This window comes from Anser cygnoides, chromosome 4 (genome assembly GCF_040182565.1).
Source record: "Anser cygnoides isolate HZ-2024a breed goose chromosome 4, Taihu_goose_T2T_genome, whole genome shotgun sequence".
NCBI lineage: Eukaryota > Metazoa > Chordata > Aves > Anseriformes > Anatidae > Anser > Anser cygnoides.
In genome coordinates this window covers 74422961-74438223 of record NC_089876.1, presented here as the reverse complement: position 1 = coordinate 74438223, position 15263 = coordinate 74422961, and the positions used below count along the sequence as shown (strand labels likewise).

The window sequence follows — 15263 nt, the reverse complement described above, 5'->3', positions numbered from 1 at the left end:
GATACAAAGGCATGCTCATATTTGCTGTGACTAACTTCAATGACCAAATACCAGAATTAATGGGCATTAAATACTAGTCGTAATAAAAATAAAAAATATATATATTATTAAACAGCATTATCATTTCCTTTTTCAGGTGGTAAAAATGATGATTGTGGTTGTGTTGACATTTGCCATCTGTTGGCTGCCCTACCACACTTACTTCATAGTTACTGGGATCTATCAACAATTAAATCGGTGGAAATACATTCAGCAAATCTATTTGGCCAGTTTTTGGCTTGCCATGAGCTCTACCATGTACAATCCCATTATCTACTGCTGCCTTAATAAGAGGTAAGAGCTAGTTATGAATCAGTTGGTGGGTATGTTTTCAATGAGAAAGTAAATGGTTTAAATCTGATAAAAGACAATTTTTTCACTTGGATACTTTTGAATGAGTGGGAAGAAAAAAAAATCCTTTAGGTTTGTACTTGACATGAATACACAGAACCAAATGCACATTTCCAGCAAATACTTTGGTCTACTTAAAATTTCAGAATAAAATTCAGTATTCAGAGACCAACCCTTCCTGTTTCCAATTGCAAAATTTGACATCTATAGAAGTGTCCTATTTTTTGGCTTGCAAAAACATCGCAAAGTAAGGAATTAAAGACAGTTATTAGTGATATACAGTGCAATCTGTTTGTTCACTAACTGTAGCCATAATTTTATTTTGCAATACTGGAAGGATATAACAAAATGCTATTTACTGTGTATTTTATACCTAACCATTATATTTCTACTAATTTCTGAGGTCATGTTTTCATGGCAGCTACAGAAGATGTTACTCATTAAAGAAATTAACACTGTTCATGTGGCTTAAGTATATTTTGACACTCATACACTGCAACATTAAACGTCTGGATTCTTTAATAGAAATCAACAGAAATATTCCTAATTTTGAAGCTCATTAAAGGTCACCTGGTTCAGAATTCAATACAATAATGACATAATGGTGAGAGTTTTCTTATAATCAAGTTTCATATTGAAATCAAGAAGCCTGAGTGTCTGCTTCCTTTTCACATAGCAGGAAAATATAGCCTGTTGCTGGGAGTCAGGACAATTCATGCAATATTGTTACCTCTGCTGGATCTGGTATAAGACAGGGTTATAATAGCCCAGCCTTATCTTCCAGGCTAATTAGGATATTACTTATGTATCTAAATAGAGATAACATTATTTCAAGAGGAAGAAAAAACAAGCCCTGAACAAGGAAGAACATAGAAAATGAGATGAAAAAATAATACAGTCTAAAGATGTTTGGGTTTTACATCTTCCTACACTAAGCTTCTTTCCATTAGAGGCTCTTTCTTTATTGTTCTACTTTTTCTATATTTAGACTGCATCTAAACAGAGGAATGCTGAATAGCAAGCTACGTGCTCATTTGTCATCATATGGCATTTCTGTGGCAAAGTATGAAAGAAGAATAGTTTTTAATCAGTTTAATGAATTTATTAGCCTCTAAAAACCGAGGAGGAAAGGTAGTTAGTTTGGTAAGATCAGTCAGCTTTCACTGAAAAATTCATCTAAGATTTTATCTCTGGTCATCAATGCTCCAAAAAGCTTACAGACACAATAAGCAACATTGCTGCATCGTTGCAGCAAAACCCACAGCAGCAACAGAAACGAGGAAGCCTGCTAAGTTTTAGGTCAAGGTGAAAAGATGTTCTTTTTCAGGTTACAAGAAATATACAGTGAATTGTTTTTCTAATAAATTTAATTTCTATGCTGCAAAGGCATATACATAAAAAAATAATAATAGCCCTTATATTAAATCTCCAGTTCTGAACTGAACTAATAAAAGTACCCATTTATGAGTATTGCAAGCACTAATGTGCCAAAGCCCCAAAACTCTTTGCTGTTCATATATTGTTTGCATTCAGTTCTCAGTTTTCTAGGATCTTTATTACGAACGATTTTCCAATTATTTTGTTTGAATAACTATTAGGCATTACATCACTCCCATTCCAGTGTTTCTGACAGAGAGGGAAACAGCAGGGGTACTGGAATCTGGAAGCTGAGGTGCTATTTAAGAAAAAAAGGATGCTGCGAAGTTTCTGCTGAAAGAAGACTAAAACATAGATGCAGGTCTCATCACAAGTCAAATCACAGCAATTTCTGTGAAGACAGTGCTAGGAAAGCTGGCATTTATTTATTTGTATATTTATTTTTAGACATGGGCAAGTGAAGGGAAAATGAGTATCAGGAAAATATCCACGTTACAAAGCAGGGAAAGTAAATAAAAAAAATCAGAACTAGAAACGAGCTGTTACCACTATCACTTTTCCCCTACTCATAAGACTTCAGCCAAGCAAACTCTGACTGCCCTCCCCACAAACAGGATCAGGGGCAAGGTAATTAGCTACGACCCTGTGTCAAGCCAGCGCTGTGTGTGTTTTCAGGGGAAGGTTTGTGGCTGGCTCTCACCAAATATCTTTCTCCCCAGGTTCCGAGCTGGCTTCAAACGAGCTTTCCGCTGGTGCCCCTTCATTGAGGTGTCCAGCCACGACGAGCTGGAGCTCAAGGCGGCCAGGTTTCACCCCACCCGGCAAAGCAGCCTCTATGCCGTGTCCCGAATGGAGTCCAGCATGACCGTAGTGCTCGATGACGGAGACAACTCCCACGCCAGCCGCAAGAAGAAAGCAGCTCTAAGGGACGCGAGTTTCAATGGCTGTTCGCGGAGGAACTCCAAGACCATCTCCGCGGCCTCGAGTTTCCTCAGCTCTCCGCACACATCAGCGGATGATTATTCCTAAGCATTCAGGGTGACACTTGCTGGAAGGGCAGCGCTAGATGGGCGAGAGGCAATGCTCTCCCACCTCGGAACTGGATAATTGTATCACCAGAAAACAGTCACAATTCAGCCGACGAAGCATAGCTATAAATATCATGAGACTTTTAGGCATCACTTTATGTTTGTGCTTTGGAGAGAAAGAAGAACTTGAAGACATACGTATCCATCAGTCCAAAAGCACAGTCACACCTTATACACAGCATTGTTTGCAATCTAAACGTTGTCTGAAACAAGCCAATAGCATAAAAAAACATTGTTTCAGCTGTGTCTGACCTGTGGCATTTCTGTTTCATTTACTGAAATATAACAGCCTCCTTCACTTATTGAATTGTATGAGGTTTTCTATTGAGTGCATTGATTTGACAATAACAAAGTTACGTAAGACCTGATTTAAACTTTTTTCTTTACAATGAAGATGTAATGAACCCCAAACCTATTCTATTGGTTTATAATTTCGCCTCACCCCCATGCAAATGGATAAGATGAAGTTCGTATGAATGAAGTTCAGCTCTGTCTAAAAAATGTTTTGCTTTGGTTTTCAAAGGAAGAAGAAAATCTCTAAGGCTATGTTAAATTCTACAAAAGCTCCTATCTTACTGAACGTTAGATTCTGATCAAACACATACTTCCAGGAGGACGTATTGCTTAGGTAAATGTCCCATAGCGTTGTGTTTTAGTGCCAAGGGTAAGATCTTCCTCCAGCGACCCTAACAGGAGCTTTGGGATTTACAAAGGTCAGAAAAGGTTGGAAAGGTGATAAATTCCCCCAAAAGACTTTAAACTGAATGTTCGGCTAACAGATAAAAAAATAAACTGTGCCCATGAACTGTCTTCTCTGCAGTAGACGTGGTGTTTCACTGACACACCTCCATCAGGAATTTAGGGGGTGACTGACCACGGCTGTTGCAAACAAAGCTGAACTTAACCCAAAGGAGACCAGAGGGAGGCCTCTGTTTTAGATCAATGGCTGCATCAGTTGGGTGGATCGACTGGCTTCATCACTTCACGGGTCAACTGTTCGTGCAAATGTTTGATTTCAGTGAATCAAAACTTAAGTGTGAATGAATGTCTTCCTGAGTCAGCCAGACCAGCAAGCTGGGAGTTGGTATGGGCCAAGCTGAGCTGGCTTCAACCCACATACGTATCCCTTCCCAGCAACTACGGCTGCCCAGCATCGTGGTGGTGAGCATATTATAGAGACCAGTCATTGGAGTCACGTTTGTACTGTGATTCACCTGTACAGTGCAATTCCTATATTCTGCTAAGTGTAACTTGTATTGTGATTTCAGTGCATTGCTGTATCACTAGGCTAAAACAAAATCCCATGTAACATCAAATATCCTCAGATAAGTACATTCGGTATTAAAACAGTAAACCCTCGCATCCAGAATAACTGAAAGAACCTGGTCACAGAGCAGTCTGCCCTGTTACATGAAGTGCAGCACAATTCCAGACTCTCACTTCTCCTATCTAAAATCTACTGAAGCAAAAAATTCTGTTCATTAATGGCTCTCCTGACTGTTCATTAAAAAGAAAAAAAAAAAGAAGAAAAAAAAAACCACAACTCCATTATCAATTTCCCTCATGCCATAGTTGCACACCCACCTTATTTTCAAAAAAAAAAAAAAAAGCCAACAGTAAATATTATGCAGTACCTATGAAAGTCATTCTTATTTATTTTTTCTCTGAAATACTCTATTTTAAGGATATAAAATCTTCATAGGTGTTTACAATCTCAGCTGAGGAGGTTCAGGACCGCCACACACAAAAATGAACATAAGCATATTAACCTGGCGGTGATATATTACCTGCATATGTCATGAAGTCTTCTGGCTGCTTACACACAACTTTTAAGCAACATACATACAGAAAATTTGTAATTGTTAAATAAACTGTCTTTTCTAAATGTGGTTATTATAAAATCAGTGTTGGTAAAATCTGTATATGAATGTAAGTTTGAACACTATGACTGTAGTGATCTGAATTTGTGTACAAAACATCATACTCGTTACTTTAATTATCCTTGATTGATATATATTGAGGCAGAAATGGCAGCTTCCTCACACCTTTTTTTGTTTTTTAAATGAGTGAAGCAGTCTCACCGTTACTAAGTGATTTAGGATATGACCTGTTGAACAAGTAATCTCTTGATAATCTCTCTATACATTGGTGGGGTGGGGATGTCCAAGCCCAGCCTCAGCATTCCTGTAGCTCTCCTCTGAAGTTACATGTTACTCCTGTACTCAACAAACGAAGGAATCTGTGCTCACCATCACAGCATTTTTCATAACAAAACATTGCAACGACACGTGGTGCTAACCCAGATCTCAGCCCAGTCTCAAAAACCATAAAGGATTACACAGATAAACCTGTAGCACAGCAAAAGCTGTGACCTACAGCAGACTGCATTTTAATGACCGTTTCTGAACAAACATTTTCAGCAAGTGTCCTGCTCCCTACTAAATTCATTACAGGCCTCCTGACACCCCTCACTGAGGGTGGAAGAAATCAGGTCATCTTCAGTTTGTGTGAGTCAGACCGCTCAAAACAGCCACCTACACGCAGTGCACATGCCTCGCATGACCACTGGTACAGCCCTGTAGCAGTCTTGTACCTGTGCTGCAGGCTCCAATCCACATTCCTCTTTCGTTGAGAGGTAAAATAAGGAAAACAGATACAGAGCTAGCTTCCTCCTGGTATGGGCATAATAATACTCCAGAAGCAGCTAAAATTCAAGAGCATCAGGAAGGTTCTTCTCATCTCGAAGATCTTCTAAGACATTAATCTTTCTCATGCAAAAAAGTTCTTAGTGCTTCATCCCAGGCTCCTTCTGGAGTCTGCCTCTAAAATATTTGTCTGGTGAGAAAATTTCACTGGCACCTGACCTGCCATTTCCAGGGAAGCTCCCCTGCTACGGGACAGGTTTCGCTTTTACATCTCCAGAAACGTTATCTTCAATATCACTTTTCTCTGTCATTCCTTTGACATTGACTATGCTTGTGATTAAAAGCTAAACATGACTAAATTTAAACACAAACCTTGAAACCTCATTTCATGAAAAGAGATTTATTGTGTCTTTGTCTCAAGTCTTGCATATAAAAGCATGATGTTGAGAGGAAAACTGAACTCGAAGTATGCTCTGGGTACTCATACAGGATGCATTCGGGAGATTGCTGCCAGTAACTGCTTGGCAGGAATCCCTTGATAGCTGCCCTCCCAGACCACTTAAGTTTTATTACCAATATTAGGATGCATTGGCAGAACTGGACACATGAGCTATTTGCAGCATATTTATATTTCATAGCTCTGTCTGTTGAGGAAGCTCATTGACCACTACTAATACGCATTTTCCAAAATGATATACCAGGGGAACTAGCACAGAGAAAGGGACCAAAACTCAAGTTTCAAAAGCTGTCATTTTCAAGTCTAGGTGAAAACATTCATATCTGTTTAGAACATGGATATTTCTCCTTTACTACTGGTGATTTTCAGCGGCAGCAGTGAACAAGAACCTCTTATTTCACTGACATAAATGTCAAAACCTGACCAACTCATCTCCGCGTGAAGTGTAGTGTGTAAGCATTTATTTCAATATTTTTGAAGTTGCAACAGCTCAGGTAAAAATTTAAATCTGCTGTTCTATTTCCTTCAGTTCAAGGTGAGATTTACATGTAGAGCCCCAATTACTACATGCTGTTTATTAATGAATACCTCCACACATTGCTATGGAAGAGGCAGGAGATTGCCTAGGATACACCACTGTTTACAAACGTTGAGTGAGCTCCTGGTATTAATGAATGCCTTCAGTTCAATTGAAGTCTTTTCCTGTTCACGAGGATTTAAGTGATTCTATTTTCATTATTCAAAATGATTTGTTGAGTCCAGTCAAGGATAATTCTTTATCAGTCCGTGAGCAGTTGCTGTGGGTATTTAAATTCAGATTGTTTCAGATGGGTTCATACATCACATGGAATACAGTTACTGCCTAAGTGGATTGCTCTTTATACAGTATGCCAGCCTCTCTCCTACCTATAACGCTGAAGCATACATATCAGATACAGCTGGAATCAGATTTCCCAAAGCAAATGGTTACATTTACAGATACCTAACCTGCCTGTTAGGAGTGCTCTGTAACATAGCCTCCAGAATCAGTATTTCTGAGAGTTTCCCAGCACTAAGTTTTTCACTACAGTACTGGTGATGCAAAATAACACGGACACCGACATCAGTCACATGGACACACTGCATGCCTAGCAAGCTATGAAGAGTAGTTTTGGACTATGTGACGGTAGTCCAAAACTACTCTTCATAGCTTGCTAGGCATGCAATCCTCCTCATACTAGTAGGATGTAAAGACAGAGCTAGCAGCAGACATGCTTAGGTACAAGAGATAGTGCAGACATGCTAACATCAAGCTCTGTGAGGGCTAAAATTTACCTCAAAATTACCAAACTAACAAATTACTCTGGGTAAACTTGTCCATGCTGCCAAGGCCAGACCATTTCCAATATGCAGATCCACATACACACACACGGTTCATGTAGCTACCCCCACATTACAAAGCAGTTATTATCCCAGTGTATACTAAGGAAAAATCAGTGTAACCATCTGCCATGCTCTCAAAACACTTCCAGCATTTCTCCCTAGTACCATTTTAGCAAATGTCTCTCACACAATGCCTACTCACAGACTTCTCCCTCAGTGAAATACTTCCTCTTTCACCGCCTCCAGGTCATCCTGAGCTCAGTAAGGTTCATATAAAGAGGATCACAGCAGCGTGGTCGCCAGGTGAATGTAACAAGCCGAAAATAACAAGTGAAACCTTCAAACTCTCCTTTTCAAACACAGCTGAATAGCTTCTTGGCTGAACAACTTGAATAACCAGGGAAAGCCTTGGGTATAGTTATATCCAATTATTGTGAACTTCTGTCACATAAAACAGATATTTCTCCTCATGGCAGGCTTTTATAACTCTCTCTTTTTCCACCAGATCTTTTGGTTCCTCAATAGTTTCCCCATATTAACCTAAGGTCTCTGTTCCTATTCCCTTTTTGTCTGCTCCTGAGGCGAAAACTGTGAGCAGTGAGGGGACTGCCTCTTCTTTGAGGTAACCTCCATTTCATACAAAACTTAACCCGGCTCGCTCTGTCCCTCACATAGTGTGGTCAGAGTGCTCTGCCTTCTGGCAACTTTGGGTGGTCTCAGGAGACTCCAGATGTTCCCCCACCACAAATGAACTCAGCACTCAAAACAGTTTGTCTGGTGCCACTGATCAAACATACTCTTAGCACTTCCTCACAAGCATCTGTCCTGGTTTCAGTTAGGACAGAGTTAATTTCCCTCCTAGTAGCTGGTAGGATGCTATGTTTTGAGTTAGGATGAGAAGAGTGCTGATAACATGCTGATGTTTTAATTGTTGCAGAGCAGTGTTTACACCAGGCCAAGGACTTTTCAGCTTCTCGCTCTGTCCTGCCAGCGGGCAGGCTGGGGGTGCAGCAGGAGCTGGGAGGGGACAGACCCAGGACAGCTGACCCAAACTGGCCAAAGGGGTATTCCATACCATCTGGCGTCATGCTAAACAATATATAGGGGTGGCTGGCCGGGGTGGGGGGCCGGCTGCTCGGGGATAGGCTGGGCATCGGTCAGCGGGTGGTGAGCAATTGCATTGTGCATCACTTGTTTCGTACACATTATCATTAGTAGTACTATTATCATCATTATTATTATTGTTATTATTATTTTCCTGTCTCAATAAACTGTCTTTATCTCAACTCACCGGCTTCACTTTCCTGTTTCTCTCCCCCATCCCAGCGAGGGAGGGGGGAGGGTGAGCGAACGGCTGTGTGGTGTTTAGCTGCCGGCCGGGTTAAACCACAACAGCATCACAGAAAGACAGCATAGCCTTATCCAAAGAAACTATAGAGGAGTCAGAGGATGTTGTGCACTTGACTTTTCAGTCATTGGCAGCACAACAAACCGCACCTAAAAACATGAAGCCTGTGGTATACTCATGATCATGTGGCTATAGGCCTCAGTGCCATCCGCAGGTGCTTAACGTTGTACAAGGAAGAGATACAGCTGCTTCACATCTCAAACAAGACAACAGTTCCCCATTGGGACTGTAAATGAAAGTTCAGAACTGTTAGTAAGGTAAATAGTTTTAAACAGACATCCCTTGTAAATTTAGTTTTACAGCTTGGTTACCTATTCTGCAATATCACGGACTAATTGCACTAGCACCTTCTATATCTTGTACAGAAATTCAGAAATACTGCCAAACAGATAAAGTATACGTATGTGAAGCTTGACTCTTTGGCCCTGAAAGGTTGAAAAACTAATTGGATAGAAATCATCCATAATGTATTTAGTCTTTGGAAAACAGTGTCTATCACTCAAAGTAGCCAAAGACAAGGTAAAATAATTCAAAATCAATAATTCTCTCTTCTGTTATAAAAGGTTGACAGTTGGTAACACTTGTTTAATAATGTTTAAGTAAACAGCACAGAAAATTATTCACTGACTATCAACTGAAGAGACTATTTCGTTGAACTATATCTCACCCTTGGAAAAATATGGAGAAAAAAAAAACAAACAACTGAATAGAAATTCATTTCCCTGACAAAATCTTATTTGAGTATGCCAGACATCTAACACAACTGTCCATATCCAGAGCCCAGATTTAGCAGTTATAAATAAATTATACTGATAAGCAGAATTTGTCAACTCAGAGTTCCACTAATATTTTTGCAAATATGGAAAAACAATTGCCCTAGCTCTTATGAGCTGTGTTATTTGAATATGCTGAATTCACAAAGCACAGAATGCTCTGAATTTTGGCATACATCATAATAAGTCTGGAAGTTCATATCAGAAGCATTTTTCCATGTCTATATTGTGCAATAAACCACCCATGATGAACATTAAAAAAAAAAAAAAAAGAATAGTTCAAACAGCTTAGAAACAACAGCCTGCAAGTATTGTAGCATACAAGAAACATTTTCAAAATAAATGTGTTTTAAAAATAAAATAGCATGAACAATTGAAGAAAAAAAATATATATTACCAAACAAATCCAGGAGCCTATAAAAGGTTCTAATGCATTTCTGCTACGTATCATTTAAGGTAGATCAACTTTAAACAGCCTGAGCACCCACGGCCTCTATTCTCAAGTATAGGGTTAGCTGATTAGGAACTTAACTTTAATCAAGTATCTGTAGCAAAGCTGTCTGTCCTGCTCAGCTAACATGATTATGTTGTGCCAGTTTCTGCAGAAAGCAGCATGCAAGGAAGAGATCTGGCTAACTTACACACCTGGCCAGCTCCCACTCCCAGATGACATTATGTCACCCAGTACAGTGGTGGGATCAACTGGAAGTCTGCTCGTTACAGCTCTATGCAAGGTGTAAGCAGCTCAGGAGGATTAAACTAATCTGCACCATAACCTAGCTATATGCACTCATTTATTGTTTTCCTTTCAGAAGCTTGCTGTAAGTACGTGCCAGAAGCGATGAGCCTTAGAGTAGAGATTACCCAGCTACTAGAGGATATACAAGAACTAGTGGAAACACCAAAATAAGTTATAATTTCTTCCCTTTCTGAGGATACGCCCATAAGCATGAATGGAAAGCCTGAGTGGTGAAGGGCTTAATACAATGAAAGCCAGCAAATGAAATGGCACTTATGGTCCAAAACAGAAGTTATAATTAAACTATTACATTTACACTTGAAATTTATACAATATCATTTATAATTTAAATTTAAATTTTAAATTTATCTGAAATATATATAAATACATAAATTAAATATACTTACTATATGTATTTATATAAATAAATATATATATATATAATTTATATTTCTCCTATTCCAAAGGAGATGGCAAAACTCCACACTTACCCTACCCACCTCCCATCTTCCTGCCATAACAAAATCTTTGGGCACCCTACTCTTGTTTCTACACACAGAAGTCTGGCCCCAAGACCAGGAGGCAGCTGTGATGCAAACCATCCAGCTTCCCAGCACGGCTGAGCCTCTACAAGCTCTGACACAGGCAGCTCTCACCTCAGTGTGGACCTAGAGACCTGAACGAGGCAGGAGAAGAGGTCCTAACCGCTTTTCACCAAGCAACTCCATTTGCCTTAGCTGTCACAGTGATACACCAGGGTACGTGTTACACAGAAGCTGTTTGGAAGAGAATAGATAAGGCACATGCCAGGAAAGAAGGATCTTGAACAAAATCTATGAAATAGAAAATCTATTCATGGAAAAGGACTTGAAATCTCCCAATGCACCTTGGCCTCTGAATGGCAGCTCCGGGGCCCATTCACAGAGCTAAGATCCTTGCAAGAATTTTCAAGGTACAATAAATACCCAATGAGTTAAGGGAGTTAAGAAAGGAGATGCTGGACAACCAAATAGTTAAATGCTAATACTCTCTTCCCTCTCCCACTGGCAGATGACTGTTTCAATGGAAAACCATGGGGACGTGTCAGAGGTTGGTATGAATGAGGAAAGTGTACTAATCACTCCATTTTCATGTATGGCTTTGAAGGGATCTAGGTCACTATTTTCCTAATCAATGTAATATGATCTTCAGCCCAAAATGTATGTTCCTTTTCTACTGGATAAATCTGGCTTGGGGATTAATTGCTACAGAAGAGCCTTAATTCTTTTGAGGCCTCTGAGGAAGAGATAAAGGAGCTTGCAGGTCATGCACCAGAGTACCCAGGAGCCCTTGGCTTTAGGGGTAATTGAGTACAGAAATTGAATTAATTTCTTCTTACACAGGCTGCCATGTGTTTCTGGGTATATTAGGACAGGTCTTGAGGTTTTAATTGACAAAACACTGTTAACATTATTTTTGTCTTTCCAATCACTGCCAGAGCCATTAGGAATTAAAGTCAAACACTAATTTAACTTGCTGAGGAGGCGCAGCACACGGCATAGCTGTTAACTCTGCAAGGCTGCTGCCTGAAGATGAGGGTAGAGCTAAAGGAAAGGGAACGGACTGGAATAAGAAACTATTCTTTGCCTGCCGGCCATGGATTTGAAATTTTGGAAGGAGCTGCCTCTGGCAAACAATGGAGAGATGTGTACTGGGGTTGGGGAACACCAAAACGTAGTGATTCAAGTGCTTCTCTTAGGTGAGAAGCCCGCACACCGCTGCGTGTGCATCACACACGTGCCTGATGCCCATTCATGAAGCCAGGCTCTGCCTCACAGCTGAACCTCAAACTTGGGTCTCCCTGGCAGACAGCAAGCAATCAAATTACTCTAGATGGTGCCCTCAGCTGTAGTACTGCTAACGATTCTCAAGATGTTCTTTTTTCTTTTTTTTTGACGCTGTATAGCATCCCTATAGATCCTCCCTGAATAGGAAGCTTCTCCCGCTCTCTCTTCTGGGTTTACTTTTAATCACACTGAAGAGGAAGGCACAGAATTTTGCCATCGATGCTGGGATTAGCTTTTACAAACCAGCTAATCCCCAAACAAGTGGCATCGCTACCCTGGGAGCAGCTGACACTTGTAACAGCTGAGCATCAGCTGGGTGCTTTTAAAAACCCAGGACTATGCACGCAAATTAAATTATCATATGTAATGAGCTTGTTATCACAAGTAATTGATGCAGTGGGTCAGACTTTACCATGGTGTTAACAATCAAGGGTACATTTTGCTCTGTTCTTCCACAGCTTGGCTGAGTGCTTCATAAAAGCTGAAGTACTGTAGTGTAAGAAAGTGATGAAATTCAATCCCTTGCAAACATCTGAATTCTCCTGTTTTTCTCCAGTAGATCAAATTGTGTTAGAGCCATCAATTTTGTGTTGCTGTCCTTATAATGTAAATTCCACCTTCCCCACTTTTTTTCCTTTCTTGCTCTTCTCAATGGCTCTTAGATGAAGGCTGTATTTGTAAGGCAGCCTGAAAACGGCCCTACTGAATTAGTGACCTCCACAAGAAGAGTGTTTTACAGTTAGGCTGCTATAACTGAGAAATATTAGTCTCCAGCTCTTCCTCCACCTCTGTAAGAAACTGCAGATGGGCATGAGATAACTGAGCTTTGTTCATGATCTTAGAGATGAGATTTGCAGGAGACGCTTTGGTACTCAATCAAAAAAAAAAAAAAGTTATTCATTGCAAAGCAGCAAACAGCAGCTGGTGATTGCAGTTATGCATCTGTACAATGTTTCTCCCAAAAGTACATTGTACCCTTAAACAATTAATATAAATGTCTTAAACGGGTCTTTTTGTTATTTCAAAGACTTTTAAGAAAAGGAAAAAAAGTGGGGAAAGGGGTAGAAAAAAATAGAAAAAAGGGGTATTAATCTTGCTTATCCTGAGAGAAAGCATTCACTCCCTAAGCTATAGAAATCGTTAAGTGTACATTTTTAAAGCTCAGCATTTTCCTCAATGAGCACACCATAAAAGCTTTTACTGGAAATAGGCAGAAAAAAAAATGGCCTTTTAACTTGTCTTCCTACAAATTCCAATAAAGCTTCCCCCTCCCACCCCCTCAGTCATTTGCAGCCTAATACTATCAAAGTACAAACCTGTCTGCATCCTTCTAATATGGAAAACCAATAGGAACCCCCAAAATGCTTAACAGAGATATTTCTTTTTACATATCAAACTGTGTGCCTGCAAAAGGCATTGGGAAAACAAAACACTGAAAACTGTATTAGGGAATTGACGTTTCACCTCAGAGATAGCAGTATGAGAAAATAAATATTATTTTATAATCATAATATATAAACATTGTACTTATTTCTCTTACACTAGCAGCATAAGTTCTTGCCATGGAGCAAGACCTACTGTGCTGCATGCTTCACATGCAGCAGAAGAAAGTGTACAATACAAGAAATGACAGTCAGAAAATAGGTTAGCTAATAAAATTAGTCAACTTGATTGGACAAGGCTTTCAAAATGCCTCCTGGTTCTCTCAGGGGGGAAAAGGCACAATTCCTCTTCTCCTCTTGCAAGGTTAACACTGAACTCACAAGATGATCTGCAAGAGGGGACCAAATACTGTATTCCTTTCAATTGCATGCAAGAAAGTTGATTAAATTATTCAGGGTTCACTCTTACATAACTGAGCACATCTGCTCCTCAACAGAAATTATACGGATATTTTCATTACAGAATTTCATTTGTATTCATTCAGGTACAAACAAGAGAGCATAAAGCATTATTTTTCTTAGCTTTGCTCCTAAGGCACTCATTTACACAGAAACTGAATATTTGTTAAAAATATATAGCTATAGGTGACAGAAGATTTTCTGAAAGAGAACAAAAAAAAAGATTAAACATGAAAGCATTGCTAGCTTCCAATTGTTAATGAGAGTTTAGGTATTTCCTCTAAACTATTTAAATAATTTAATCTGCTGAATGCAAGAGGAAAGGCTTTTCTGATTTGCAACAGTTGCTGTTTGCAGAGAAATCTTAGAATTATCAGAAATGTAACAGAGTCTGTTCTCTAAACCTTGTGACATTTTAGAAATACAATGTGCATTACAGATGGAATTGAATACTCACCTCTGGACACTTCTTGTTGAAGGCTGCTGAAAACTTTTTCAAGTCACAGGTTTATGGAAGTATTTCTAAACTATTTAATAGTCAGTACCATATAAATAAATTTGATACATTTGCCTTGCAGCTTTATGGCTTTCAGGCATTCCCATACCATTCAGAATTTACAGCTATGGATTTGAATACCTTACTAACTTCACACATATGTACTAAAAAAAAAGGCATCCAAGATGCTGTAAATACAAAAAGTTACCAAACAAAATGGCATAGTAAAAAGTGGACATGTAACGATATTCTGACGTCTGTTAAAATAGGTTCCATATCTTTCTATGAATAATTTTTGACAAAGAACACGCCTGATGAACTTGGCTTTATTTTCCATCTGCTATTTTGAGTGAGCAATGCGGTAAAAGAGACATAAGTCTTAGCTTATTCAGACACTATACTCAGCAAGTTATGCCCCTTTTACCATCTTTTGTTCTAAATCTTCCCGTTAGGCTTTAAAATTTCAGGATAAAAACAAGTTTCTTCTAAGCGTGACTAAAACCAGATTAAAAGATTGGAAGGTATTTTTCTCAGGTTTAGTACAAAGGGAATCCAATCTCTGCTGGGCCTGCAGGATTCATTTTAACACAAATAAGACTAAAATGCAGTAAACATGACCTCAGATTTGTCCATTAACCACGATTCTTTATCAAACAACTTTTATTGACAACTCTTATTATTTTATTATTTCATTCGCCTCTGTGACCAAAGACTCCTGAAGTCCTCATCAAACTGAAGTGGAAAACCCCATTCATTTCCTTTGCCTTTGCAATAGCTCTTGCCTGAGCAATTCCATACCAGCTTTCACTATCTGAAATTCCACCTGATTTGCCTGAATGAGCAGGTCATATAGTATGTATT

At 39.3% G+C, this 15263-nt stretch overlaps 1 protein-coding gene and 1 long non-coding RNA gene across 9 annotated transcripts in view; one reads left to right on the top strand and one right to left on the bottom strand.

The window, feature by feature from the left end:
- The window catches only part of TACR3 (tachykinin receptor 3), a 40133-nt gene extending 34231 nt beyond the window's left edge, over nucleotides 1–5902 (top strand). Inside the window, exons 4-5 of the mRNA XM_013195759.3 lie at nucleotides 137–333; nucleotides 2487–5902. Of these exons, the coding sequence (XP_013051213.3) occupies nucleotides 137–333; nucleotides 2487–2796 (507 nt within the window). The 3' untranslated portion in view covers nucleotides 2797–5902. The remainder of the gene's footprint in view (nucleotides 1–136; nucleotides 334–2486) is intronic.
- Nucleotides 1–15263, bottom strand: part of LOC106045331 (uncharacterized) — a 259361-nt gene that overhangs the window by 190069 nt on the left and 54029 nt on the right. The window lies entirely within an intron of this gene.